Source organism: Copidosoma floridanum, unplaced genomic scaffold (assembly GCF_036245765.1).
Source record: "Copidosoma floridanum isolate Cflo_tuat_1 unplaced genomic scaffold, Cflo_Japanese_pri ptg000006l, whole genome shotgun sequence".
Classification (NCBI taxonomy): domain Eukaryota; kingdom Metazoa; phylum Arthropoda; class Insecta; order Hymenoptera; family Encyrtidae; genus Copidosoma; species Copidosoma floridanum.
Genome location: NW_028321883.1, coordinates 20,893,477 through 20,919,270, shown reverse-complemented (window position 1 = coordinate 20,919,270; position 25,794 = coordinate 20,893,477). Strand labels below are relative to the sequence as shown.

Here is a 25,794-nt window from a genome sequence, read left to right as displayed (position 1 = left end):
AGCCGAAACCGCAATGGCTTAGTTACAATAGGTATTAAATAAAATGCAAAACTGAAACAAATAAAAGCGTATCTTTTCATCCCCTGGAAACGATGAAATTTACAGAAGCAACCCCTCTGTATCGAATGTCAAACACACTTGGACAAACCATAAAGAAATTTGCCTGTCCATCGTTAACAAGTGGCTTAGTCACTCGCAATAGACACATAAATCAAAAACCCCTCATGAAACCTCGTTACAAAAAAAAAAAAAAAAAGAAAACCAGCCACCCTAGCCCTTTCTCCTCCCCCACAAAGACTCATTACGGTCTGCAACAATATCCCCCCTACCCTTAAAAAACCAGCAACTGCGTGTTCCCGTCTCCATAAATCCATCATCTTCAGATAGATATTTGCAGCAACTATACGTATAGTGCAACGTCCACCGCAGCGCACCCTCCCGCAGCGAGTCCAGATCGGCTCACTTGCAAAAAAGCCATACACACTTCGATTAATTGGATTACATGTGTACGCTATACACGCTGGAACGAGCAGTGTCGGTACATGGAGTCTAATTCTCCTGTGCAAAAAAAAAAAAGGAAACTACCCTCCATCCCCATGCAAAGGCCCTCACGAGGATTTCAGTACCCACATATAGGTAGTGTGCACAGTGGCAGATGCGCGTTTCGTATTGAGAGTGGAGTCGGCCATTGTGTTATTACTTGTACGCGCTATGCGAACCCTGCACGTACAGCTTACCCCTGTGTGTTGTATATATATAGAGTCACACGCGTGTACCGTATAATACAGAGGTGTCGGCCACACACCGGGATAGTAAGTACAATGTCTGAAAGTCGGCGCGTGTCGTTTTTTTTTTTTTTTTTTATTATTATTCGTTCATTCATTCATTCTTTCATTCGTTCGTTTGGATCTTCGAGTGAGTGCAACGTGTATGTATATTCGGTTACACTGTAATTACGAGAGGCGGCACCGATGGGCGTTTCTCAAATTGATATTTGCACTGCTGACTTTGATTGAGAGTTTCTTGTTTTTTTTTTTTTTTTTTTTTCATTACTTTCTTTCTCTCTTGTTCTTTTTTTTTTTTTCTTTCCGTGCAGTGGACGCATATTAATTATGGAAGTAAAAGCTTATAGGTACAGGCGTTACGCAACATGTTTTTCTTTTGCTTTTAATCTCACAGTGCAGGCGTGTCAACTCATCCTCCTCGATTTTCTATTGACACAACGACAAATATGTAATATAATGGTAACGGCGCTTATGCTAAACCAAGTGAGAAAAAAAAATCCTTGGCATTGTCTCCGATGCGCTCATCTTTGCACTCTTCGGTTTATTTATAATGCGCAGTACAAACACTGGTTTCACGTATTAATACCCTGTCCCTCGTTTTGTGTGCTCGACTTTACGATCGATAAACATCCGAGGCCGTTATCTGCACCGTATTTATCCGGATTTTCCCCAAATATCTTTTGCGGTTCGCAAAAAAAAGTTGAACAAAATTCACGTCATCGGGAGACTCTTGTCTCTGGGTGTGTATTTACGTATAGCATCTGTGACCCTGAACGTGAAAATTCCGAACGTCTGCTTTTACTTTGGAGGTCGCGTGTGCGGTTCTCGTGTCAGTCCGCGAGTACAGCCGTAAAAGAACAGCGCGTAAATATAATTCTGGCCTCGCGCGTGCAAAGCGGTACATGATAAAACTGCAGCTCGCTCGCGGCGAAGATACGCCCAAGCGGTTTACAAGTTTGCCGATACTTATAAGCTTGTTCTTGTACTTTGGTGGAGGTGAAGTCACTTTTATTTTTTTCATTTTATTTTTTATTTTTTTACTTGTGACTGTTCAGAACATTAATCCATCAAACGTATCAAGTTATCTGATTCCCGCAAATTTGAACGCAAAAACAGACACACCTATTTTTTTTAATTTTACAAGCAATGAAAAAGCTATCCGATTTGCGCTTGGGCACGCGTAATTAATACTGCAATAGTACGTTCCTGTATTAAAATGACGTAAGTTTTATCACCATTTCTAAAATTGCACATGTTCAACGACAAAAAAAAATTTGCAATCGAAATAAAAAAAAATCAAAAATAAGATGTTCGTAACCCCAATTTTTGCAGTGCAACGAGCATAAGAGACAACGAAGAGGAAGCGGTTAAAAGAAGCCTTGGTATCATTACAAGCCGCTTTGCTCTCGCTCGCGTCTCTCTTCCTATAAATTACCCTTCGTTCTTTACGATGCGCGGTAATGATTGCTCAGCGTATTATTTGAAAAACTACAGGTATTGCAGCTATTTTATCTCCCTATTAACCTTAGTTTGTATAATTTACAAAATATAATGTGGAGGAATGTTAGCTGTAATGCAAAACTCTTGCTCTGCTCTTTCGCAAGACAGTAATAATTAATTATAAATTATTTGTTTATTTTTTTCCTATTTTTCGATGCATTTTTGAAAACTTATTTCAAGGGCATTTATTAATTATTTGGTTTGTTAATTTCGTGTATTTATTAGGGGAGTCACGTGAAAGCATTAGCCATACCGATTTCCGGATAAAGTTCACGAACCGAATAAATGATGCAATCCGATCGTAAAAGCATAAAAATTAATAATTCCCAGGAAACTTCCTTCCTCGCGTAAGAAAAAGGGCTGAGGGATAAATGGAATTGAATGAAACTTGCGGCAGGAAGAGACGGAGCAAAAGCAATCGACTAACGGCGCTGCATTAAAATCTTAACGCGTACAAATTACACTACGTACATTATACTGTGAGGCGGCGTGTACAGCGTGAAAACGGTCCGAACCGCGCGATTTCACTCTCGCGCTGGACAATCGCGTGTGTCCAAACAGCAACCGATCCATACCGATCGTCGGGCAATTTGTACACTCGGACAGCAATGGGAATATCGTGCCAGGAGTAAAAAAAATAAATAAATAAATAAATAAATAATTAAATAATAATGAAGCAGTGGATCTTAATGAGTGACACGCGAAAAATAACTCGAGTTTCCCCGGCAACGCGAAAAAAGAGCGTTTTCTTCGTATACTATATCTCTCTCTCTTTCGAATCGTTGTGCTCTCCCTTTTTTTCCGTGGGTATGTGTATAATATATATTACCCATGGATATGTACAAATGAGCGGAGGGGCGAAGGGGAGAGAAATCGCTGCGCGTGAGCTTAAACGGCCGCGCGTGCAATTCAGCTCTCGGAAACGCGAGGATCGGCAAAAGAAGGGAGAAACTCTCTCGGGCGATTTTTGCTCCTTCGGATTGATATTCCTTGTAATTTAGACGTGCTCTCGCGAGCGAGAGTGTGTGCACGTACGTGTATACATGGTATCTTTGCCACCTCGTGATATGCTTTACGGTCTTACTGAGGGTTCCGTACGTGTATATACGATGTACCCCGACGCTGTCGGGATTTATGTTAATAAGAGCGTGCAAATTATGCTATTTTTGTTTTCTCTCTTTCTTTCGTGGCTGGAGGGGGTTTTGTTTTGGTTTTGTTTTTTCTCAACTTTAACGTGATTTAGTTGGAAGGGCAGAATCTTTATTTATTTTTTTTTTTTTACTTTTTATTAATTTGAAAAATTGTATTTTCCGTTTATTTTTATTTCGCGACTGTTGTTGAAGCTTGGAATAATCCAATAAGTCGACTGTGCTATAAAGTTGTGAATTTTTTTTTTTTTTTTTCTTTCAAATGTCATGCTAAATGAAGTTATGAAAAATTCAACATTTCTTAAAAATAAATTGATAAAATCAAGAACATAAATCTTGCTAAATACATTAAAATTTGTATAGACGAGTGTTGGTATAATTATTGTCTTGAAAATCAATGGGTAACCATTGAAAATCACTGTATAATAAAGAAATACTTTCAAACAATACTTTTTAAGTCAGTACAGATTGTGGATGTTGAATTCACAACTTAATTCGAATATTCGACAATGAAAAAAAAAAAAAATCCAACGTCGATTTCTACGGATCATTTTATATATGGTTATTATTCATTTAGTGGACTCGCAAATGTTTGTGATCTTTGAATCAATTTACATTGCACGTTTATAAGGGTAAGGGACCCGATTTTGAGATCTTGCTTTGGTCGATTACTGTGAGTCTCTGTATTGTTCGACCGAAATATTCACGGTAAATTAAAAGAACACAAGGGTTTGAAAACTAATTCTTACTTTTTTACTTACCAAAATGGCTGAATCTGTTTAGGAAGGCTAATCAACCACAAGCACAATAGCGTTAAATCAATCTTAACAAAATATGCGACGATGAGAAACACCTTAAAATTAGAAAAAGAAAAAAAAAATTTCTGCTCAGAATCCCAAGGTGCAGTATAGCCACACCTCCTTTTGTACACAGTAGCCATAATGTACTAACAAAAGGCGCGTGCCGGCAACCACCGATCTGTTAAGAGAGCTGTTGCCGATCGGTGAACCGTATCGGCCACGTAAGTATATAGGCACACGAAGGTAAAAGGTACGTAGGAGGGAGTTGGTGGGTTACTACAATCTACCAACTTATTTTCCTGCGGTTGTGTTTGCGGTTGTATTGTCGGCGCAGGTCAGTTGCACCTAAGGTCGTTGGTTTGGGGGCGGGATCTTAGTTGAGAAACACACGTACATTTCTTCTTTTTTTTTTCTTCGAATACCGTCACGATTATTATTACATATCTCCTTTACTATATGATAAGATAATCATAAGCTCCAGACACACGTATACACCTATACTGTGAACGAAATTTCCATAAAAATCGTTCCAACATGAAGTAGTTGAAAGAAAAAACACATCATTCTATGCCATATATTTTTCAGTGAATGATCACGCTCGAATGGAATCAACGCTTTCTCGCGCGGCATCTTTCTCTCTGAATCTCTTCGGATGCATGTCTATGTACGTAATTGCAGCAACAGCTCGCGATAATCAATAATCTCCGGAGAGGAAGAAAATCGCGCCTCTGGCTACAATTTTTTTCCTAGTGTTCAAATTAATACATTACAATAACGTGGCATTAAAACGAAAGTCAAGGTGAGCTCGGCCGAGCTTTTTCCTCTTCTTCTTCTTCTTCTTCTTTTTTTGTTGTTTTGCTCGTGTAGCGATATTACGCTCACTATACGTGTATATACACGCGTTACTGCCCGACTTGGTGTGGCTCTCAACTCTCTGTTATTTTCCGGCCGCATCGATAACGTCCAAACGTGTAGAAATAACCGGCTTTTTTTATCTGTTCAGGGGCTTGTGCATCTATATACATATTTACAGGAGGGGGCACAAGTTGATCCGACATGGTGTTTTACAGAGATATTTACACAACGAAATTCTATAAGTGTTATATTGTCTCGGAATTCGAGAAACATTCATGGAAGCCAAGATATTTCGTCGATAGATCTTGTCGAGGGGTGCGTTGAGTTTAGACCTTAATAGTCTTGATATCGGTTGAACACAAGAACCAAAAGACAAACATTGAATCTTGTTAAAACCTTATATAGGTGTAACTTTAATTTTTATCACAATTTCTATACCGCATACATTTGACTCATCCTTGAATCCATCAAATTGTCATACATTCATCCAGGCTATAATGAGCATTTGTTTTTTTGTTTCAGGTAAGTTTCGCAGTCATCGGATTCACCGCCTCACCCGTAAGATGCTCCAACTAAAATATAACCATACAGTCTTCCCACCCGATGGATTTACATATAATCCGAGCAATTGTTCGGGTCGACCATTTCCCCGCATTTGCCAAGAGACAACTCACCGCAGTCCTGTCGGAAGCTATAGTCAAGTTACGCGATTCCCTCGGCTTGCGTAATGCATATATATCAGCTGCATCGAGCCTACAAACATTTACAACGCGCCTCACCCGAAACTCTGTTTTCTGTACAAATACTCTCGTCGTCTGACGGCTAAAAGCCCCGTTTAAAACGTTTCCCCGTTTAAACGACAACGATGCCAACGCAAACATAAAGTGCCTTCTCGACACGACAAATAATATGGACCAACCATAAGGGACGTAGATCTTGTACATGTCATTAAAGTATGCTCAAAACGACCGATATATAAACTCAATAGATTACCCCAGCGTGTTTTTCACGAGTAGTTGCGTGTCCGAGCGTATCAGTGTATAGCTTTATGGTGGCCAGCCGCGTTATGATAATATGCGCTACCAACTGCGTACATACGTGGCTACTGATGGTGATGTAAACTTTGTCTGGTACGTCACGGTGTATATTGCACATGTACGCGTACACATATATTATATACTCCCGTTGGAAAAATCTCGGGAGCGAGCGCCTCCGTGCATATAGCTTAATTCACGTCGAGCTTGAGGCTCCGCGTGCGCGCGGGTGTATTATGCATGCGCCGGTGGATCGATTCATTTGAAAGTCAAATCGATTTGTTGGGTATGCCTGTATTATGCGAAGCCGTGCGAAGCGCCCGTAGGTGCGGTGTGTACGGGGAGGTTTGATTAACGGGACGGTTAAGAGAGGAGGTGGCCTCTCTCGGAGGTAAGCTTCGGGGCTGTGTGTGTGTGTTGATCTTTGCTCGATGCCTCGGTGGATCATGTTGGCCATTGTTATTCAATTTTCAACCCCATCGATCTTTTACTCGCTAATTGTTTGTTTTATTATGCTTACATGCATCGAATGTACCGGTTGTATCAGGTCCGTTTTGGAAGCATAATATGTATACGATGATCGACGCTTTACAAGATTTTCACCATCAAAGGTGTGTATTTCAAGATAAACCATCATTACCCCTACCGGGTGGATCGATCCCTAAAAACCCGTGGAGTAGAGCACTGTCTTAAAAAAGGGCTCGTTAAACGTTCGCGAGATTATTTATCACCCGCACTTTACGAGCTGAAATAGTTTTCGTTGTGTAGCTCGGGTTCGAAGAAGGTCTTCCCTGAAAAAACAACAAAAAAAAATGCAATGTTCGAGGATGGACGAGGATCGTGCACACGCGCAGCTGCAAAATTACGAGCACCACGTCAAAATTTTCAAGGTTTGCGAGAAAGAGGAGGAAAAAAAAAAAAAATAATAATAATAGAGGGGCCGGGGGTGAATTTACAGCTGTGAGAGAGCCTCCCCGTAAGCTTAAGCGCGTTACCTTTCGTAAGAGGATTTATCACGCGTATGTGTGCCCCGCTCGGCCGAAGCTTTAATGAGCTTTGGTTTTATGTGATTACCAAAGCGCAAATATAATATTGTAAATTATCATCGAACGCATACACGTAGCGCAAATAGGGCTATACTTTCAAGATTCATTATTTAACAGGATGGTTCGGATTTACGATAATAATAATCACCGCGTGTGCATTACACGTGTAGCGAGAACGCATTTGGTATTCGTACTTTGCTTAATTAAGCTGTGACTTCAACGGTGGGAATAATAATATAGCTCGTGAAGGATTTTTACGCGAGCATTTTTGTTTTTGTTTTTATGATAAAAATAAAACCTGTTCAGTGTACTACTTGCAACCATTTACAAACGTTTTACGGAGCGAAACAACAATCCAAGTTTATTTGAAACCCAAAGGGAAACAAATCAATTTTAAAAAGCTCGTGATGGAGAGAAAAAATAAATAAACGAAAGTACGGAGAAAAGAAAAACGAAGGAGCGTGTATACGCCGCCGCGGGGGTCCGACAGAAAGGAAAATCAGAGGAGGAGGAGTAGGAAGTCGGTGAGGCCGAGTATTTCCGTAAGGGAAAGAAAGAGAGGCGAGTTAGCGTGTCCAGTCTGGCATGACTTGCTGTATAATACATATACTTACACGTAAAGACGCCGTATGCCGTGTACGGGAGAGAAAAAAAAAAGGAGAGCTCTCTCTCTCGACTGCAGTCATTTTGCTGCAAAAGCTGCCTACGGGGAATGCAATCGTGCGAAACGTGTACAAGTATATCCGTGTATACACATTGTGAGTACAGGGGAGAGTTTTTTTTTTTAATGCCGATTGGAGTCGGTAGGGACTTTGTGCCTCATTTGTGGGCGCGTTCGGTCATTACGATACGGTTGCGTCTTGTGAATTCCATTAACGCTTGTTTTCTTTTTCAATTTTATTTTTGACATAGCCATTGAAAAGAACAAACATTCACCGTAACAACGCGGTCTCAAAGTCAACAGGTGACAGTCAAAGTGTCAGCGGCAGAGATGACGCGTGATGAAAAAAGCCCCATCCACGTAACGTCGTTTCCGCGTGCCACACTCGCGAGGATCTCTCTGGGGAAATAAAAGCGGACGTTTCCATTTATCCCTCCTCGGCAGAGCAAAGACGACCACGGCGCCCCAATGCTTATTTAATTGGGCCCTCGGCGACGCGCGCAACTTTTCAAGGTGAAAACTCTCGGCTGTAGGTACGCGTGTTACCTCGTATAATAGTCAATACACACTCGTGTACGTACTTCGAGGGAGAAAGTTTTATTAAAATCAGCGACGTCTTGATGTTTTTTTTTTTTTTTTTTTCCACCTATATGATTCCGATTGTCGATTGGCGCGAAAGTTGACTGTTAATAATTACCATCGGAAGAGCGTCGCGTGTGTTTGGAAAAAAAGACAATCAAACGCTCGATTAGCTCGGTGATTCGCCGACACCACACGCGCCGGCTTTCCCACCCGTGGACTTTAATAAGCGCAAAAACCACACCCGAGGAGCAAAAATCAGAGCGCGGCACAGCTGTATAACACGCGTGTACGAGCCCTCCGTTGATTTATCCTGCGGTTTTCCGCCTCGGTGGTATAGGGTAACTGCGAGTTGTACGTAAAAATGAAAATTAAAAAAAAAAAAAAACCACACACGTGTTCGCGGGAGAAAGTCTTTCCCGCTGTTTTTTTTTTTTTCGTCTTAGCGCGATGCGCATCAGATTTCGCCGCTCGATACGTTTGTATGCAATTATAGGGACATTTGCATGTATTGATATACACCGGATGCGTTGGATGCGCCTCGCTAGGTTGGCCAGATCTTCCTCGGGGACTTTTCCTGTACGTATACACTTCGATTCTATTTTTAAAGGTTCTTAGGTTTCGAAGCTAGGTGCTTTAAAAATGTTTATTGATGGATTCGTTGATGTTTCATCTCGTTTGCTTTTTATGCAAAAATACCTTGACTATACAAATCTGATAAAATCATGTGATTTTAATTGCGGTTTGTTTTTTCTTAAAAGATACGTAGTTCTTATTAAAAGTTGAAAATAAAAAAACACTTTGTAGTCAAGGGTGTGAGATCGAAGCTTTTTGGATTAAAGTCGCAAGTACGGAAAATTTGATCTGTACCTATTCGTGGATCTGAACCAACATTGATTTGCGGTACGAGTCGTACACATCACCGACTAGACCATTAGCAGTCGATGATGATACGTTTAGAAAAATGATATTTGACTGCGTGACTATATTGATTTAAAAGTTATTGATAACATCATCGTTGTGAGTATTAATTTTTTCAAGGCCCAGATACTTTTCAAGAGAAATCCTGTGGTACGTTAATAAATACATTTCCATTCAAACGACGACAATGACAGGACGTTTGCTTTTGTAAAGTATGTAATAATATGAGCTTTTATTTATTTGCATTGCATTATTTTTCGCTCCATGGCACACTTTTTCCACGTGTCGTCGATCAACAAGGCCATGTAGGCTTTTGTCAATTATTTCTTTGGAAAAAAAATTTCTCAACTTTATTTCAATGCCTGATGTTGTCAATCTCTAATAGAGAAAGTTTACTTTGTTTGGATTTGTAAAGACTTTGCTTGAATACGAAAAGAAAACACATCTTATTTCCCCCCCAATTCGGGACCCCTGTTTCACCATTGGATGAAAATGTTTATGTTTTCCTTGCTCGATTCACCTATCGTATAATTTAATAATTAAATAATAAGTACAACTCCTTTGAGTAACGAGAAATAAAAATTTCTCATTACTTCATGGTACAATAAGTTTTTGCTGCTCTAGACTTCCTTGAATTTTTTCGACAGTTAAAAAAAATATCGTTACGTGCCTAAGAAGGTTGTCTCAATTGGTATACAAAAAAAAAAAAGAGCCATCCAGTGTAAAAATCCGCCCTTCCTTAGAAAACTCATGCAACAACATAATGGCCATCAATCACGGGATTGAGAAAGTGAAAAAAAGGACAATGACGACACTCGCTGAAAAAACATTTAATTTCGATAATCAACAGATTTTAGGCTGTATACCCTTACCCTTCGATGTACCGCAGTCAATTATCCTCGCTTTCTCACCGCATCCCTTGGATACTTTTTTTTTCCACTCGCTTCCCCCCCCCCCCGAAAATTCCCAAAATTACCGGGCAAGACTCGCTCTCTCGTATACCGTACCACACCGCGTAAGTATACGCACTGTTGATCGGCAAGTAAAAGAAGAGAGGGAGATGCGGCTCGCAAGAAAAGCATCGCTCGAGGTCGTCGGTCTTCGCGAGAGCAAGTACTCATATGTATATACACGAGACTGTCTGCACGCGTTGGCTGAGAGATTCGTCGTGAATGAGAGCCGGCGTGCTGCTCGATTTTTTCTTCGCGGGGCGCTATTGTGCGCTCGTACACGCTCGAGGGGATTGCCTTTGTTGGACGCGCGTGCCTCTCTATTTATTCCTTTCGTTTATTTGATTGAGCCTCGCGATGGGGATCGAGGTGAAGTTGTGCTTCTCGATTTTTTTCCAGGGTGATTAACAGCCCTGGAATTACTCCGAGTTGATCGTTTTTACTCCTATCGAGGCTATTCCGCTGGTGGGTAAAATTTTCCTCGGACCACCGTGTTGTCCATCGTAATGGAAAAAAAGAAGAAAAAATCCCAAGACAGAAATTCCTAACGCGCACCAGAAGCGCAAAGTAGCCGCGACGCCGAGAACACGTACCGCGTCGTGCCGGTCGCATTAAGAGAAAGCACAAAGTCCCATAAAGTCCCCGCGGACGAAAGAGAATCGCGCATAGTTGTTGTTCCTGCAAATGCAACGACAAATTCCCCTTCGTCCGTTTTCGCAAAGACACGAAGGGCTCAAGCGATCACGGGTGTATGTAAACACAGGCCATTAGCGGCGGTTGGTTTATGAACGCGGAAAAACTCTGGGGGGAAGAGGCTGTGGCCTCGTGAATTGTCGCTATACTTATATAGGTACACCCATCGAAATTTTACGAGATCCGTATACGCTCGCAAACGCATTGTTTTCGCTTCGTTGTGAATTTCATTGAAATTTCGTCGGGAGAAGCGGTGCTAGAGAGAGAACAAGTGCATAGGCCCTTTTTTTGTTTTTTGCACGTAATTCGATCGGCGATCGGTAACCGGTTGGGTGGAAGCTTCGCTGTATATACACTTTCCAAAGCTTCTTGCACAATCATTGACAGCCAAGAACAACAAAAAAAGAAAGCCCTTTCGTGCACCAGCAGCACGAGCTTATCACCACTCGCTATACGGTTTTCGGTAAAAGCTATAACTGTATGTACTTATTTACCCCAGCTCGGAACAGTTTTACGCAACTCGTCGATAAATATTGCGCTCGCGCGACCAACAAACGGGCTCTTTATCACACTTTGCCTGGCGGACTATACACGAGCACACGCAACGCGCGAACTTTCTCAAAAAAAATTCGTCACTTTCCCCCGGTGATGCCTCTGCTGCTCGAGTGTGTGTGTATATATTTTTGTCATCCGTACAGTCATCCTTGCCGCAGCTTCATTATCGTGTTCGTGTATTTTAGCGTCAGCGCGCGTGTCATTAACGCTCATTACTATATATGTATTGAAAGGTAAAGCAGGTGCGGGCATTAGCTGACAATGCGCGAGAGTCAAAGTATATATATATATATATATAATGTCTTTACGCACATTGTATGTACATGAATATTGTGGGGTCTGTACTTACACCGGACACGGGACTTTCTCCCTTTCGATGCTCATGTTTGAGGCCTCAACTTCTTACACGGGTTACACGTATACCTGTATAATATGTTTGTATATACTCTGTTGACCCGTGCACGCGTACATATAAGTGGCTTTGATTGTTGCGCGTAACTTTCGATCGGTGATTTACAAGTGTTGACTTTCGTGCAGGTACAATCCTTTGGATTGACAGGAAAACGGCAGTAGTGCGTATACGTGGGTATACAGATATTAGTTTGCCCTCGTTGAGCTTCATCGCACCGAAGCACATATACGTATACTTTTTAATAAAAAAATAAATAAACAAATAAAAAGGTATACTTTGCATCCTGCCCTGCTTGGGCTCCATTTTTTCTCCTTCCCGAGCTTCTCGTTCTCCCTTTCTCTGGTGCATTTGTACGTATAAGTACACGTGTACATGTGCACAGTGCATGTGGTATTATGCGCGGAATCGTTTATATATACACACGTACCAAGAGATGGAGGGAAAGAGAGAGAGAGAGAGAGAGACGCACACGTATAGGTGCAACTTTCTTGCACGCGGCATTCCATTCTGGTCAGAGACCCTCTCCAGAGCCACCGCCGCCGCTTGTTGCCCTCCCGTATACGTGTGTGTGTGTGTGTGCGAGTGCGCGCCCAAGGCATCAAGCCGCGAGCCCGAGATTGTCGGATACATATCACGAATAAGAGGAGCAGGGATGGGGAGGAGAGATGTTTAATGCGAGTCGGGGGTCAGTTTCGTCAGAGTTACGGGGAGTCCGAGGGGATCGCGAGCTGCAGGTATTTTTGCGCTTTTCGGGAAAAATACTGACTGCCCTTACTGTTTGCGGTGCGTGGATTTTTCTTTTTTTCCCTCCTACAGAAGCTTGTGATTTTTTATTTTTTTTTTTGGGGGGGGGGCACTTAATTATATGCTCGATTATTATTCGCACTTTAGGCATTGAAATCCCTCCTTTGGCTGCAAAAGTACCGGTGTACGGTAAAAATCGGTATCAGTAGGTCGCTCGGGATGATTAATCAACGATTTCCGAGAGCACACGTGAAAATATCTCTCTCGGCACCTCGAGTGATGTATACGCCTTTGCCTTAATTTAAATAAACGTTGGCTCGGCGGAGCTGAAAAAGAAGAATAAACAGGGGGAGGGAAAGGGAAAAGTGATTTCTCGCCATAAATCGCGGGGGGCTGTTAATCAGAGAGTGAAAAGCGTCTTGTGTATTACGTGTTTTTATCATCGTTACAGTTTCGCGGACTCGCGTTCACGTGAGAATGGATTTATACTGTTTTTTGTTTGTCGGACACACGTGAATTCCGTTATTCGTACCCTCGTATCGATTAAGATTGCTTGAGAATTTATCTTCGATGAAAAAGAAGGGAAAAAAAAAAAAAGAATTTAGTAACTTTTTAATCAGAAGCGCGTCGACGTGCAACGAAAAATCTCGCTCTTCCTCGAAAAGAGACCGTATCCTTTTCTCCTCCCACTTTCGCGCATATTACGAGATCACATCCCTATCGTATTTTTTTGTTTTTGTTTTCGCTCCGATGAACGATCCGAGGCAGCACGTAACGCGTGTGCGAATATCGCGAAAATCGAAGAGAAGGAGAAGCCATGCATAGCCTTTATCGCGACGAATCGCAGGGCCTTCTTCTCTCCCTCTCTCTCTGCTCTCTGCCTTTCGCCCGTGTGTTATCGGGCATCGCGTGGAGGTAAGATACACCGACACCGCAATAAAGCTTCGTTTTCAGCGGGTATAATATGTGGGGAGGCGTGACGGAAGCTTCAATTTATGGACGCTGGGAGGCTAGCAGAGGCGAAGGGTTGAGGAAAAAAAGGAGGCGTGCGAACGTGATTCTCTTTTTTTCTATCTTTTTTTTTTTTTTTTTTTTTTTTTAAAGATGATGCTGGGTTGGTTGAGGAATTTTTCGAGGTGCGAACCGATGTGGATTGTTTTTAATAGAGTAAATTTTCACTGTCCCTTTCGCTGGTTTCTCTTCATTTTTCCAACGCAAGCAATGCACAATTTTTTAACTCGTTAATTGGAACGGACAACACGCTTACTTATTCGTTGGAAGGAAAAGTAGCTGCATGAAAGTTATTAATTCAAAAGAAGTAATTGCACTTACGATTAATTGATAAAATTATGAGGGAACATTGTTGAAAATCTTCAAAGGATTTAGCTGGTGAAATTTTTTGTTGGAAAAAATGACCCATAAAGTGCTCGTATGTGTGTGTGCGTGCCATTAAAGAAAGTGTACGTCGGTACGTTTTGGAAGCTGTTAACTGACTGGATATTTCATGGTTGATGCATTAGTTTTATGCTTGGAAACTTGACATAGTAACCATAAATTTTGGCACAACAATCGTAATTATGATCACACTTTTTCATCAAAACTGACGCACTCCTTAATTTGTTAATATACATTTAAAAAAATTGAAGGACACTGTAACCTTAATTTATTATTATTATTTTTTTTTCAGAAGACATTTCATCATAACATTTTTTTCTCTCGATTTTTCGTAAATTTTATTTTACTCTAAATCGTTTGTCAACGACGAAAAAAAAAAGCAAACTCGTTATTCCAATGTTCTTTAAATCAGATTTCTACACATCAACAAAATTGGTAATCGCAAAATTGAAATAACGCATAAGCCAGGAGAAATCAATAGACTTCATAAACACGTGTCCAAAAGTTACAGTTGTTGCGACTATGAGTTTGCGAAGATAAGATCTAAATGGATTTTTCGATTGATAATTTATGCACTGCCACGCCACCTTCGACTTCACGTTCTGCAGTGCGTATTATACATGAGTGTATACTCACATGCGAGTGATTGTAAAATCCAAACGTAATCTGGGATAATTGAATTCCAATCGTAAGCGATACCTATCAGGCCATATAGTATATATCTGATCGCGTAGTATTTTAATTACGCTCCATACATGGGGCTAACGAGAAATTTCTCATTCATAACGAGATGTTGGGAATTTTTGAGGTGAAATATTATTGCGTGCTCGGGATGATTATACGCCCGAAGATGTAACTGCAAGATGCCTCATTACGATAAAAAAAAAAAAAAAAAAAAAAAAAAACACCTGTGCAATGGATAATTCATGCGCTTGTATGATTTAGAAACTCATTGGTGCTTTTTTTCTTCCCATCAATATATACTATGAAATAGATTTTTTTTTTCCAGATAAAAGTTTCATTCAACCGGCAACAACAATAAAAACAAAAGTCTCGTAAGGATCACTTTGCTTAATTACCCGAGCTGTTGTATCAACACTTCCCCATCGGCACAAGAGAGAAGCCAATGAAAAAAAAAAAAAAAAAAAGAAATCTCGCGTGTAACCAAAACAAAAAAGCCCAGTAGGGAAAAAAAAAAAAAGTATTCCAGGGTGGTGGCACGCCGGCCGGAGCCTTCGTTCGCGTGGCCAATACTGTTGCTCGACACGAGGATATAGATAAAACGTGAAAACGGCCGGCAATTAGAAAGTCCGCGCGAGTTTCTTATCTCCTCGGCTCCCCTCGTAGTCTCCTCTGTGTCTGAGCCGTTGCTACTGTTGCGAAAGAAAACCACATAGCCATGGAATTTCATGCAACGCGCATCGCCGTATCATGTATAACACTATGGACTTGTATATTAGAGAATCTATTGGAGTGCCAATCGCTCGATTGTTTTGCTTTTTTTTTCTTCCAACGTTTTTGCGGGTAAAAATAAATCCGAGAACACGTCAGCCGTACGGGCTGGTTGTTCAGAATTCAGCTTAGAAATCAAGTTTATCGAAGATTTTCCGTGTACTCGCGAATGACACGGCGATCGCATCAAGTTGGATTAGCATAATTCACGATCGCCGAGCAAGAAACCGCACTTCCGATCTATACCAATCGACAAAACTCTTTCTTTACAGTTATGAGGAATCGTGATTTATCGCCGTGAAAGTGACAGCGTAACTAACGATATTTACCGATTGAAAAAAAAATCTGTATAAAATAAAAGCAAAAAATCGTACAATGTACATATGTACGTACAGTCGTGTGTATAGTAACGAGTGGCCGCAGTACAAAAGATCCCTTGGAGCTCGGTTACTTGCATAAAAGCACGGGTATACCCAGACCCCTTGACACAACAAAGACCGAGGGGGAGGAATGGACGTTAACTCAATTAATCCGGGTTTCACGCTCGATCAATTATACGCCGCGCGTGCACGTGTATGTGTACCTGTTTTGTATGAACGCTGCTCTTTGTACCGCGACGACTCGCCGTTCTCGGCTTCTTTTTTTTTTTTTTTTTTTTTTTTTTTTTTACTCACATGCACTTATTGACCCTTCCGTTTTTTTTTTTGTTTTTTTTGTTTTTTTTTTTTTCTCTTGGTTGCATTTTGTCTCGTGCGATTTTCTACTCATGAGCACCTATTGTTGTCAAGTACACGATTATACAACCCTATATCAAAAGTACCGTCGACACAGGGTTAATTTCTAAGCGAAAAAACCTGTACAGGTAGTATAGGGAAAAACCAGTTTTCGCAAACGTGTTTTTCATTACCTGCCCTCGTAACACAACCGAACTTTCGCAACAATCGGCTAAAAATCGAGCACCGCGCGCTCTAGTGATATTTCACTTTGCCTTGAACTTTTTCCGAAAGATTACATCTTTCACACAAGTATATGTATACATCGTATACAAATGAGGTGAAAGAAGAGGGAACCGGTTGGATTGAGTTCCGTCCACGCACGAGGAGAATAAGGGAGAAATGTATATACCTATATACAAACGATTACGCGAGAGATCGGTTGGATTTCGTAGCCATTCGAGGACACTTTTCCGCGTAACGTGTTTTGCGTGCATTATGATACAAGTGTATGAAAGTACATACAAGGAGTTCGATGCAATTTTTAGTATTTTAATCAGAATCCACTTTGAAACTCGTTATGACGTATTTAAGTAGGTACGTCGATAAGGCAAATTTTCGCATCTTTATTCCTTGCTGTTGCAACGAGGTCGGCTTTGATCTTTTTAACTCCACGTGTACTCGAAAAAAATAAAAATAAATATAAATAACCCACACTGCGTTTCTTTGATTTTTTCCTGACTAATACGATCACCACGCGATCGATCGCTCGTTACAAGATCATCAACGTCACTCCAGTGTCCCGAGTCCACTGCATAGCTATATCTCCTGTCTACTTGTCAGCGTCCATCCTCTGATTCTCGAGTCGTGTTTATTGCGCGTTATATTCATGACGCACTTATCTGTACGGCAATTAACCGTGTGGTCAAAAGTTGATTCGTGTTTGAACATTATAGGCATATGCATACGTTGACTTTCACGCCGGAATTGATGTTTTTTTTTTTTTTTTTTTTTTTTTTTTTTTTTTTTTCATCCTCAAGTATTCATACGTAGATAAATTGAGGAAGTGATTTTGCCGGGTGACGAATTGCAGTCGTGCGTATGTACACGTATGTCTATAGCGAGTCTGACTTTCACTGGGACTGACCCCATTTTTCGGATGTGCACACTTATTGCCAACGACAACCCTCTTTGATAAGACATTATAAATTACCTTTGGATTAATAAAATACACAATTATTCTCTTGGAGCAGCTTATGCTTTAACCACATGGTACCATCCCACCAGGATACATATATATTTATATATACGTATATCATTGGCGTTACTCTTAAAGTTACATCGGTATACCGGACTAATGGTGGCGACGGTGAAACGCTAATGAATATGCTGGCGCGAGGGTGTCGCTACGACGGCACGTTACTCGCGTTGCTCACTCATGCGGATAATTTTGTTACGACTCAAACGGCTAATTGCGAGCTCTCTGCGAAACTTTGTTTTTTTTTGCGCCCCAACTATTTCGTTGGGGACGGCATGGAGAGATACTTTTTCCAGATTGCCAAGGTTTGATGATGGTTTTTTTTTCGGAACATAACCGATGGAATGAAATCGTCTCCTTCGGCCACGCACTACCCACTTCTTCTTGTCGAACTCCGTTGGAAATGGAATTCCGTTGAAAATGTAAATCGAATCCTTGGATCCACAAACCGGCCAAGTCGACGACCCGACCGTGAGTCACACTGTGAAACGAAAAAGGCAAAACGCGCGTCTGTACAATCCACACGCAAATCCTTGTAATTACGCCCGAGCGAGAAACCGTTCCGCGCGTCAATCGCCGGTCGCCCACGCGCGTCTTTGATAATATATTGTACCGGGCGCGCTTGTACGGGACACGCCGTATCTCATTTTGCCCACCTATGCTCGATGTAGGGTCCGATCTGAGATTTGCAAAAAGAAAAAAAAAAGGAAATAATGGCGAGTTGATTGAACTCGAAGCCAGCTACGCGGAATCGTACACAGGCGTTGGCTGTCCGTGATTTTCATGCAATCACCATCATTAACCAAAGCTATGAAATGCAAAAAGACTCGACTGCAAAGCTGTAGAAAATTCCGCTGACCCTCGGAAAATGTAAAAGTCCGAAAATGCGCAAGGATATTTCGAGCTAAAAGAAGCTCGCGTCCTCCTAGCGCATTCCTTTACTCGCGCTCTTTGTCTCGTCCTCGCTTTGGAAAATCCTTCGAGCTGTACTTACCAGAGAATAGACACCTCTTCGCCTCTAAAGGTTTTTATGGATACTTACCACGAGTTTCTCTTGGTTTCTGATTGCGTTTGGGGGAAAAATTTCGAAAAGCATGGGTGACTATGTGTTTTACTCACTGAGAGTTACCCTCGGCTTTTTCTTTGTCCTTAGCATCAGGAGCAGGGGAGAAAGTCGCGTTATTAATTTTGATTAATGAACCTTGGACGGTTGAAATTTTTGCCGCTAAACGAATCGAGTTATTTTAATCGCTTCGGTATCACTTGTTACATCCAAGTGCAGGGTAAAAAAAGTTGAATCTGGCCCAAAGTGACTGGGCATTGTTCATTAATAGCCTTTTTTCTTTCTTTCTTTTAACTTTCATTAGTTAAAAAAAAAAAAAGCGAACGTCTTGTGCAATGCATTGAAAATTTACAGCACGTGATGTGACACCTTGGTTCATGATATCTTGAAAAATTAATCGAAAATCGCTGAACCGCGTTTCATAAAAGCCAAAGTACTAACAGATTATTGATAGGTTGAAAAACGAGTTGGCTGTTCGCGAAATTTAGCCTTTTCACACATCCATCGTCTCGCGCACCCAAAACAAGAGTAAAATAAAAAATAATCGGTGAAAGTTATGTGCAGTCACCGAGTGTCTAGCGATAAAGGACGACAGCCAAGGGGGGAACTCGTGAAGATCGACAAAAGAGGCTCTTTCGTTAAATGGGCAATGGGTACACGGGATAGGCGACAGCAGTTGGCAAACAAGGGCCACGAAAATAAAAGACGGTGTCTCGAGCGCACTTTGTATTTTTTTTTTTTTTCGGGGTAGGTGTAGGATAGTCGTGGCACGTGTGTGCCAGTATATTACTGGGTGCACGTGACGATAAGTGCAAGTGTGACGATGATACGTACGTCCAATATTGGTATACATCGAGAGGCTCATGTTGATGGTGCTTGGCGTGGGAGTTTTGTCCTACTTTGAAGCTCAACTTTTTTTCTTCTCCTTCTTTTTGTACACCATAAATAAATTTACAGAACTACGGATTTTCTATAACTCTTTGTCACGAAGGCCTGCAGTATCTAAAAAAAAAACTGCGCTCAGTCATTGTAGGTACAGATAAAAGTGGACGATATGTACGTACATAATGAATCAGCAGACAGGAATACCAGCTTGTATAAAAAATAGCGCATCATCCATCATAGCACAACAAATTCTTCCATTACTCACCATGTATACGTATATAGTTCGAAAAAAGGAAAACATATACACTCATGCCACTGTACTAGCAATGATGAAGAAAAAAAAAACACTTTCAGCTCGCAGCGTTTACTTTTTTACACGCGCATAGGGGCATGAAAAAGAAAAAAAACTTCTCATGATCATTGATATATTAGCTCCATTTGGCGATTTCCTCTGCACACGTTGTTATACGGGTGTGAATTCCCCTCTCGGACGAGAGAAGTGCGCATTGACTTATGGATTAACAACAGACCGGAAGTGAAAAGGAAAAAAAAAAAAAATAATAATAAATACGCAGACGCAACGTGCGAGGAAGTCCAATGAACCCCGACGTCGTCCCCTTGTAAATAATCTACAGTATTAAATTTATTGCGAAAGTGCATCTTTTTCGTGTACATATACATATACGTATATCACACGTACACAAAAATACACGGTGGGAGCTCGACGACGCGCGCGCAAACGAGCTCCGTGAAAAGTTGATTGCTCGGCTGTACGAAGCGACGAGCGTACACATTCATGTTTTCGGCAAGTTTAATGGCAAAGTTAATTTTCACGGTCTCCGCGAGCGAGCACATATGTGGTTTGTAAATATTGGGGCTTGAGTGTGTTGTTGAAGCGCGAAACGCGCAATCGTCGCGAATGAATCGAGCAATTAAACGTAACGACGAAAGACACCTTCCTCCGCGCGATCGGCAGGAAAAATCGCGAAAGTGCAAACTATTCCCATCAGCGTGTAAAGTTGTTCGAGAGCAGAAACGCGCGCAAAACCACTCGACTTGAAACGTCACGGTGCGTAACGAGAAGTATCTCACGCCAATTCTGTGTGTCTACGAGAGACAAAAAAAAAAATAAATAAAATAAAAAAAAAACATGAAAGGAGGAAACCTACACGTGTAAACATCCCTTTTCACTGTATCATCCGTAGCGTATCGATTGCTGCCACTCGCGTGTATCCATACCGTATAATCTTGGGCTTTTCTTTCGACACAGACAGTCGAAATTACCCGTCCGATATACCGATAAAAACCCCTCCTGTGCGTATACACAACAGCCACGTGTCCGTCGTACTTATTGTATGGCAGCGCGTCTCAGTCACGCCTGTCAATCAATGACCGAGCGATAAAAGTAAATAAGGGACACGATGCAGGCAATTTTTCTAGTCTTTCATTTGACTCCTCTTTTCGCCAGCACTTTGGATCAATTAAGTGAGTTGCTCCCATGTATAAGGTACGACGGGGCGTGACGTATATATGTTAGGTTTATTGCATGTCTGTTTCGATTTGGTTGGTTTTATATTGGACATTTCATGAACGGGACGGAGGTTTGGTCGATGTAGAGATTTGGGCGTATGGTGGGAATAAAATTGTTTCCTTTGGTCTGTCAACAGAGACACCTGGACAAAGGTGGTGACCTAGCGGAGGCGGCCTCGGCCTCGGGTCTGCGCGAGCTAGCGCGCTCCCTGAAGCACCACCTGCGCGGCTTCGGGGCCCGGCTCGAGGACAGGCGCGAGTACCTCGAGGACACGTCGCGATGCTGCCTCCTGCAGGACCGGGCGTACGAGTGGGCCCAGGAGGCTCGGGTGGTGGGGGAGCGTCGGGCCCAGCAGTTCCTGGCAGCGCGACCGCCCCTGCCGGCCGAGCACTTTGCCGAGATGATAGCCCTGGCCGAGAAACTCGGCAACGAGGTGCTCCTCGAGCAGTGCAAGCTGGCCAAGGCCAAGTGCGTCGAGGCGCTGGAGATCGCGAGGTCGAGCTCGGCCCCCGGCAGTCCCGCGCGCAGGAGGAGCTCCGCCACCTCGGATCTCGCCAACTCCTGGGACGACTCGCTTACCAAGCGTGAGTATATACATATACATATGCAACGATAATGAAACTCATAGCCATCACACGACCGTGAAAAATTTCGGTCGCTTTCTTTCTATTGCCTTCATGGGAAAAATTGTTTTTTTATTTGTGTTTGCAGTTTGTTCGATTAAGTTCGCTTGACTCTTGTTTTTTTTTTTTTTTTTTTTTTTTTCACTCCTTGGGTATAAATAAAGATCGCTGTAAGTAACTTAATCGAGTAAGAACAACTAATTGACCGAGCTTTATTTGAACTAGCTAATTTTATTCTCAGTCGATAGATGTAGGCTGGTGTAGTTTCACCGGTAGGTGCGAAGATCTCGGTATGGCCCCCAAAAGCAAGGGGTTCGAGACGCAAAGTGTAATTAATGATAGCAAGGTGAGAGAGAACCCAAACATAATCAGCCGTCGAGTGCTATGTAAAATGGCGTAACATGTATAAATAAAATAGAAACAAATAACCCATGAACAAATAATTTTTTTAGACAAATTTATACTTTTTGATTTATTACACCTGACTTTGAAAAAGCACTGAGAATTGAGATCATCGATCGATTTTGCTTGGTTTGAATAATGGAAATCGCTGTGAGCGATTTACACGAGTGGGAAAAATAAATTGGTCGATCTTTAGTGCTCGTAACAGTAAAAGATTTAATTTTCCTAAAAAAAATGACAATAATGAAGAAACACGTGTTTAGCGAATTGATTCAGTGAAAATCTTGAAAAGCAAAAATTTTCTTCCATATAGACAGAAGAGTGCCATTTTTGTTTATAATTCGTACCGTAAAAGAAAATCTGAAAAGCTCTTGCGAACCCCCACCTCTTGTATGTACAGGTGCAAGCTGGGACGACAGCGACAGCAGCGGCGCGTCCTACGCCGGGCCCATGGACGGCGGCAGCAACAGCAACGGCTCTGGCCACGGTAGCGCCGGCCCCGGCAACGGGCGCGCCCTCCTGGACAACATCGCCGAGCTGCGCGAGAGCGCCGAACAGCTTCTCGACTGCTGCTCGCCACCGAGGACGCCCCCCAGGAGTCCCCAGCCCCAGCGCAGGCTCGTCAAGCCACCCGTCAACTCGCACCTGCACCGCGCGCCCAGCATCGCGCCCGGCATGAAGGCCAAAAAGTTAGTCTTTCTTTTTTTTCTTTCTCTCTCTCTCTCTTCCTCACCAAGACGCCACCGACGAAATTTCATGGAGCTGCTCGAATTGTTGCTCGCGCGCACATCCACACCTCTCAGTTGTATTAAAAACGCAGCCAATGGAAAATTGATAATACGAGTGCGCTCGAGTGCGAGCGAGCGAAGACAAAAATGAATAAAAATAAATACACTTTGGCTGAGCCACATGCATGAACAAGTGTGTACATTATGTACCATTATGATACACATTTGTCCGTCAACAACACTTTCTCTTTTAGAAAACATAATGTGTGTGTGTCTATGTTACACTTGTTCGTCGAGCAATATAATTTATGAGGTTTCGTTTGGTGGATGAATCGGGTAAAAGTTGTATGGTAATTTTATGCAGGATCGACTGACCGAAATAATAATAATAATAATGCGGTTTGTTCTTGTGTTTTTTTTTTTTTTTTTTTTTTTTTTTTTTTTTCATTCTAGAACGATACTACTTATAATGAGGGAGATGATACAGACTGAGCGCGATTACGTGAAATCCCTCGAGTACATAATAGAGGTAAGAAGGTGCAGGACACCGTAATGTACAGTTACCAAAAATTGTATGCACGTATAATATGTGTATTATGATAAAACCCAACTTCCAGAACTACATCCCGGAGTTGCTTCGCGAGGATATCCCTCAGTCGTTGCGGGGCCAGCGCAACGTAATCTTCGGCAACGTCGAAAAGATTTACGAGTTCCACAGCCAGTACTTCCTTAACGAGCTCGAGCAGTGCGAGCAGTCGCCGATGATGGTCGGCCAGTGCTTCCTACGCCATGTGAGTTATATTATACCGCGCTTGTGTTATCTATACGCCCGCGCGTCTATTTTTAGAACCGCGAGATAGCTACCTTTTTTCCAAACAATTGTAGATTTTTCCACCATCAGTGGGGCGTTTTAACGACAGACACACTCGAGATTATTGTTTCCTCCAAAGCTTCGGCCGTTTCACAAAAGTTGTAGCATACGCGCGACCGATCGTTATTGCAAATTTTATTTTCCAACTCACTCGAAAACACGTGTCCCGCAGAAAAAGAAGTTCTACCTGTACGCGCTGTACAACAAAAACAAGCCAAACTCGGACTCGCTGATGGCGGAGTACGGGACGGCCTTTTTCAAAGCCAAGCAGCTGGAACTGGGCGACAAAATGGACCTGGCCAGCTACCTCCTCAAGCCGGTCCAGCGCATGGGCAAGTACGCCCTGTTGCTCCAGCAGTTGGTCAAGGCGGGCACCGATCTGTCGGAGCAGCTGTTGTCCACGGCCGCGGGCAAGTCGGACGACGCCAAGGACGAGAAGGACGGTGGCGTTGAGGCCCAGAGACCGATGGTCGAGGGCGAAGCTGAGCTGAGGTCCGCCGAGGAGATGGTGCGCTTCCAGCTCAGGCATGGCAACGACCTCCTCGCCATGGATTCGCTTCGCGACTGTGATGTTGGTGTCGTCCAATGCATCTATTTTTTTTTTTTTTTTTTTCATCCGTACATACCTAGTAAATGATAAAAGAAAAAAAAATTGACCAATTTCACTTGTATTCAGGTGAACGTCAAGGAACAGGGTAGACTGCTGCGGCAAAACGAGTTCCTCGTTTGGCAGGGTAAGGGGAAAAAGTGCCTGCGCCAGGTGTTCCTCTTCGAGGACCTCATTCTGTTCAGCAAAGCTCGTCGGTTCCCCGATAGAAAGGTAAAAACGAAAACACGCTCTTTCTCTTTCGCACCACCTCCCAAGTGAGGTAGCTTATCGTGATCCTGTTACACGCGTGTTTCAGAACCTCGACATCTACATTTACAAGCACAGCATCAAGACGACGGACATCGGACTGACGGCCGTGATAGCCGACTCGCCCACGAAATTCGAGATCTGGTTCCGCAAGAGAAAACCCGGCGATACTTACACGCTGCAGTGCGCCAGCGAGGAAATCAAGAGGGCCTGGACCGAGGAGCTTAGCAATTTACTTTGGAAGCAGGCGCTCAAAAACAGAGGTGACGTTTAATCGTACTTGGTATTTTTTTTTTTTTTTTTTTTTTTTTTTTCTCCATTGCGTGATCAAAGAAAAGGTCTGACTGTTATATACTTGTGTTAAAACGTGCAGAAGTGCGCATGGCAGAAATGTCGAGCATGGGCATAGGGAACAAGCCGTGCCTGGACATACGGCCCAGTGCAGATCAGATAAACGATCGTTCCATCAGCGTGGCTCAGCTGTCCAAAAGTACGTACGACCACACATTTTTTCACTCTACCTAAGAAAAAAGAATTGAAAAAAAAAAAATACAACAACAACAACATAAACTACAAATCCTGATTTTTCGCCAGCAGCTCCAAGGTTCAGGAACTCGATAGCGGTCTCGAGCACCGAGGACTCGGGTCGCTGCAACAGGCGGCCGCACAGCGTCATATCCGTGAGCTCGTCGTCGAGTAGCGGAGGCAGCAGCGGGCCCCCGACTACTCTCAATTTGGGCCTGGACACCAGTCCACGGCTCCACCACCGAAGCACCACGCTCAACAGTCAATGCAGCGTCGGTGAGTTGTCGATTATACTTTTACCCAACACCGATTGTTTTCTTTGTAAGAGAAAAAATAAAAAAAACGCCGATGGACATGATTATTTGTGTTTTCAGAGAGCGGCATAATCGCCGACATCTCGATAGTGTCGGACGATGGTGGCGAGGGTGGTGGCGATCGGGGACTCCATCATCTCCATCATCACCACCATCATCACTGGAACACGAGCCTGGACTCGCCGACGTCGCAGCTACCGCCTACCGGTCACTCGACGCCGCAACTCCAGTCACCGGCTTCCGGGGCGACGAGCGGTCTCGCCTCCTCAGTTACCTCGCCCTCCTCCTCGGAGGCTAACCTCGCGCCCTACGACCAGGACGTGTCCGTCAATCTCTGAGACGAGGACGAGGACGCAGCCGCAGAACTTTATCGCTGTCAGGAGTGAAGATGCGTTTGAAAGTTTTTTTTTTTTTTTTTTTATACAAATATATATATATATATATATATATTACATGAATACATGATAGATTATATATTTTCTCGCGTATACAAGA

General features: G+C 42.6%; 1 protein-coding gene across 2 annotated transcripts in view; it reads left to right on the top strand.

The window, feature by feature from the left end:
• LOC106639464 (uncharacterized) overlaps nt 1–25,718 on the top strand; it is a 378,265-nt gene extending 352,547 nt beyond the window's left edge. The window contains exons 15-24 of one of the 2 annotated variants that reach the window (XM_089598472.1): nt 21,117–21,564; nt 22,406–22,694; nt 23,187–23,262; nt 23,351–23,524; nt 23,777–24,175; nt 24,281–24,424; nt 24,510–24,723; nt 24,834–24,950; nt 25,058–25,261; nt 25,360–25,718. In XM_089598472.1, the coding sequence (XP_089454598.1) occupies nt 21,117–21,564; nt 22,406–22,694; nt 23,187–23,262; nt 23,351–23,524; nt 23,777–24,175; nt 24,281–24,424; nt 24,510–24,723; nt 24,834–24,950; nt 25,058–25,261; nt 25,360–25,637 (2,343 nt within the window). In that variant the 3' untranslated portion in view covers nt 25,638–25,718. Of the gene's footprint in view, nt 1–21,116; nt 21,565–22,405; nt 22,695–23,186; nt 23,263–23,350; nt 23,525–23,776; nt 24,176–24,280; nt 24,459–24,504; nt 24,724–24,833; nt 24,951–25,054; nt 25,262–25,359 lie in introns of both variants that reach the window. The other variant, XM_089598471.1, reaches the window with a different exon arrangement.
• Nucleotides 25,719–25,794: the final 76 nt, after the last annotated feature.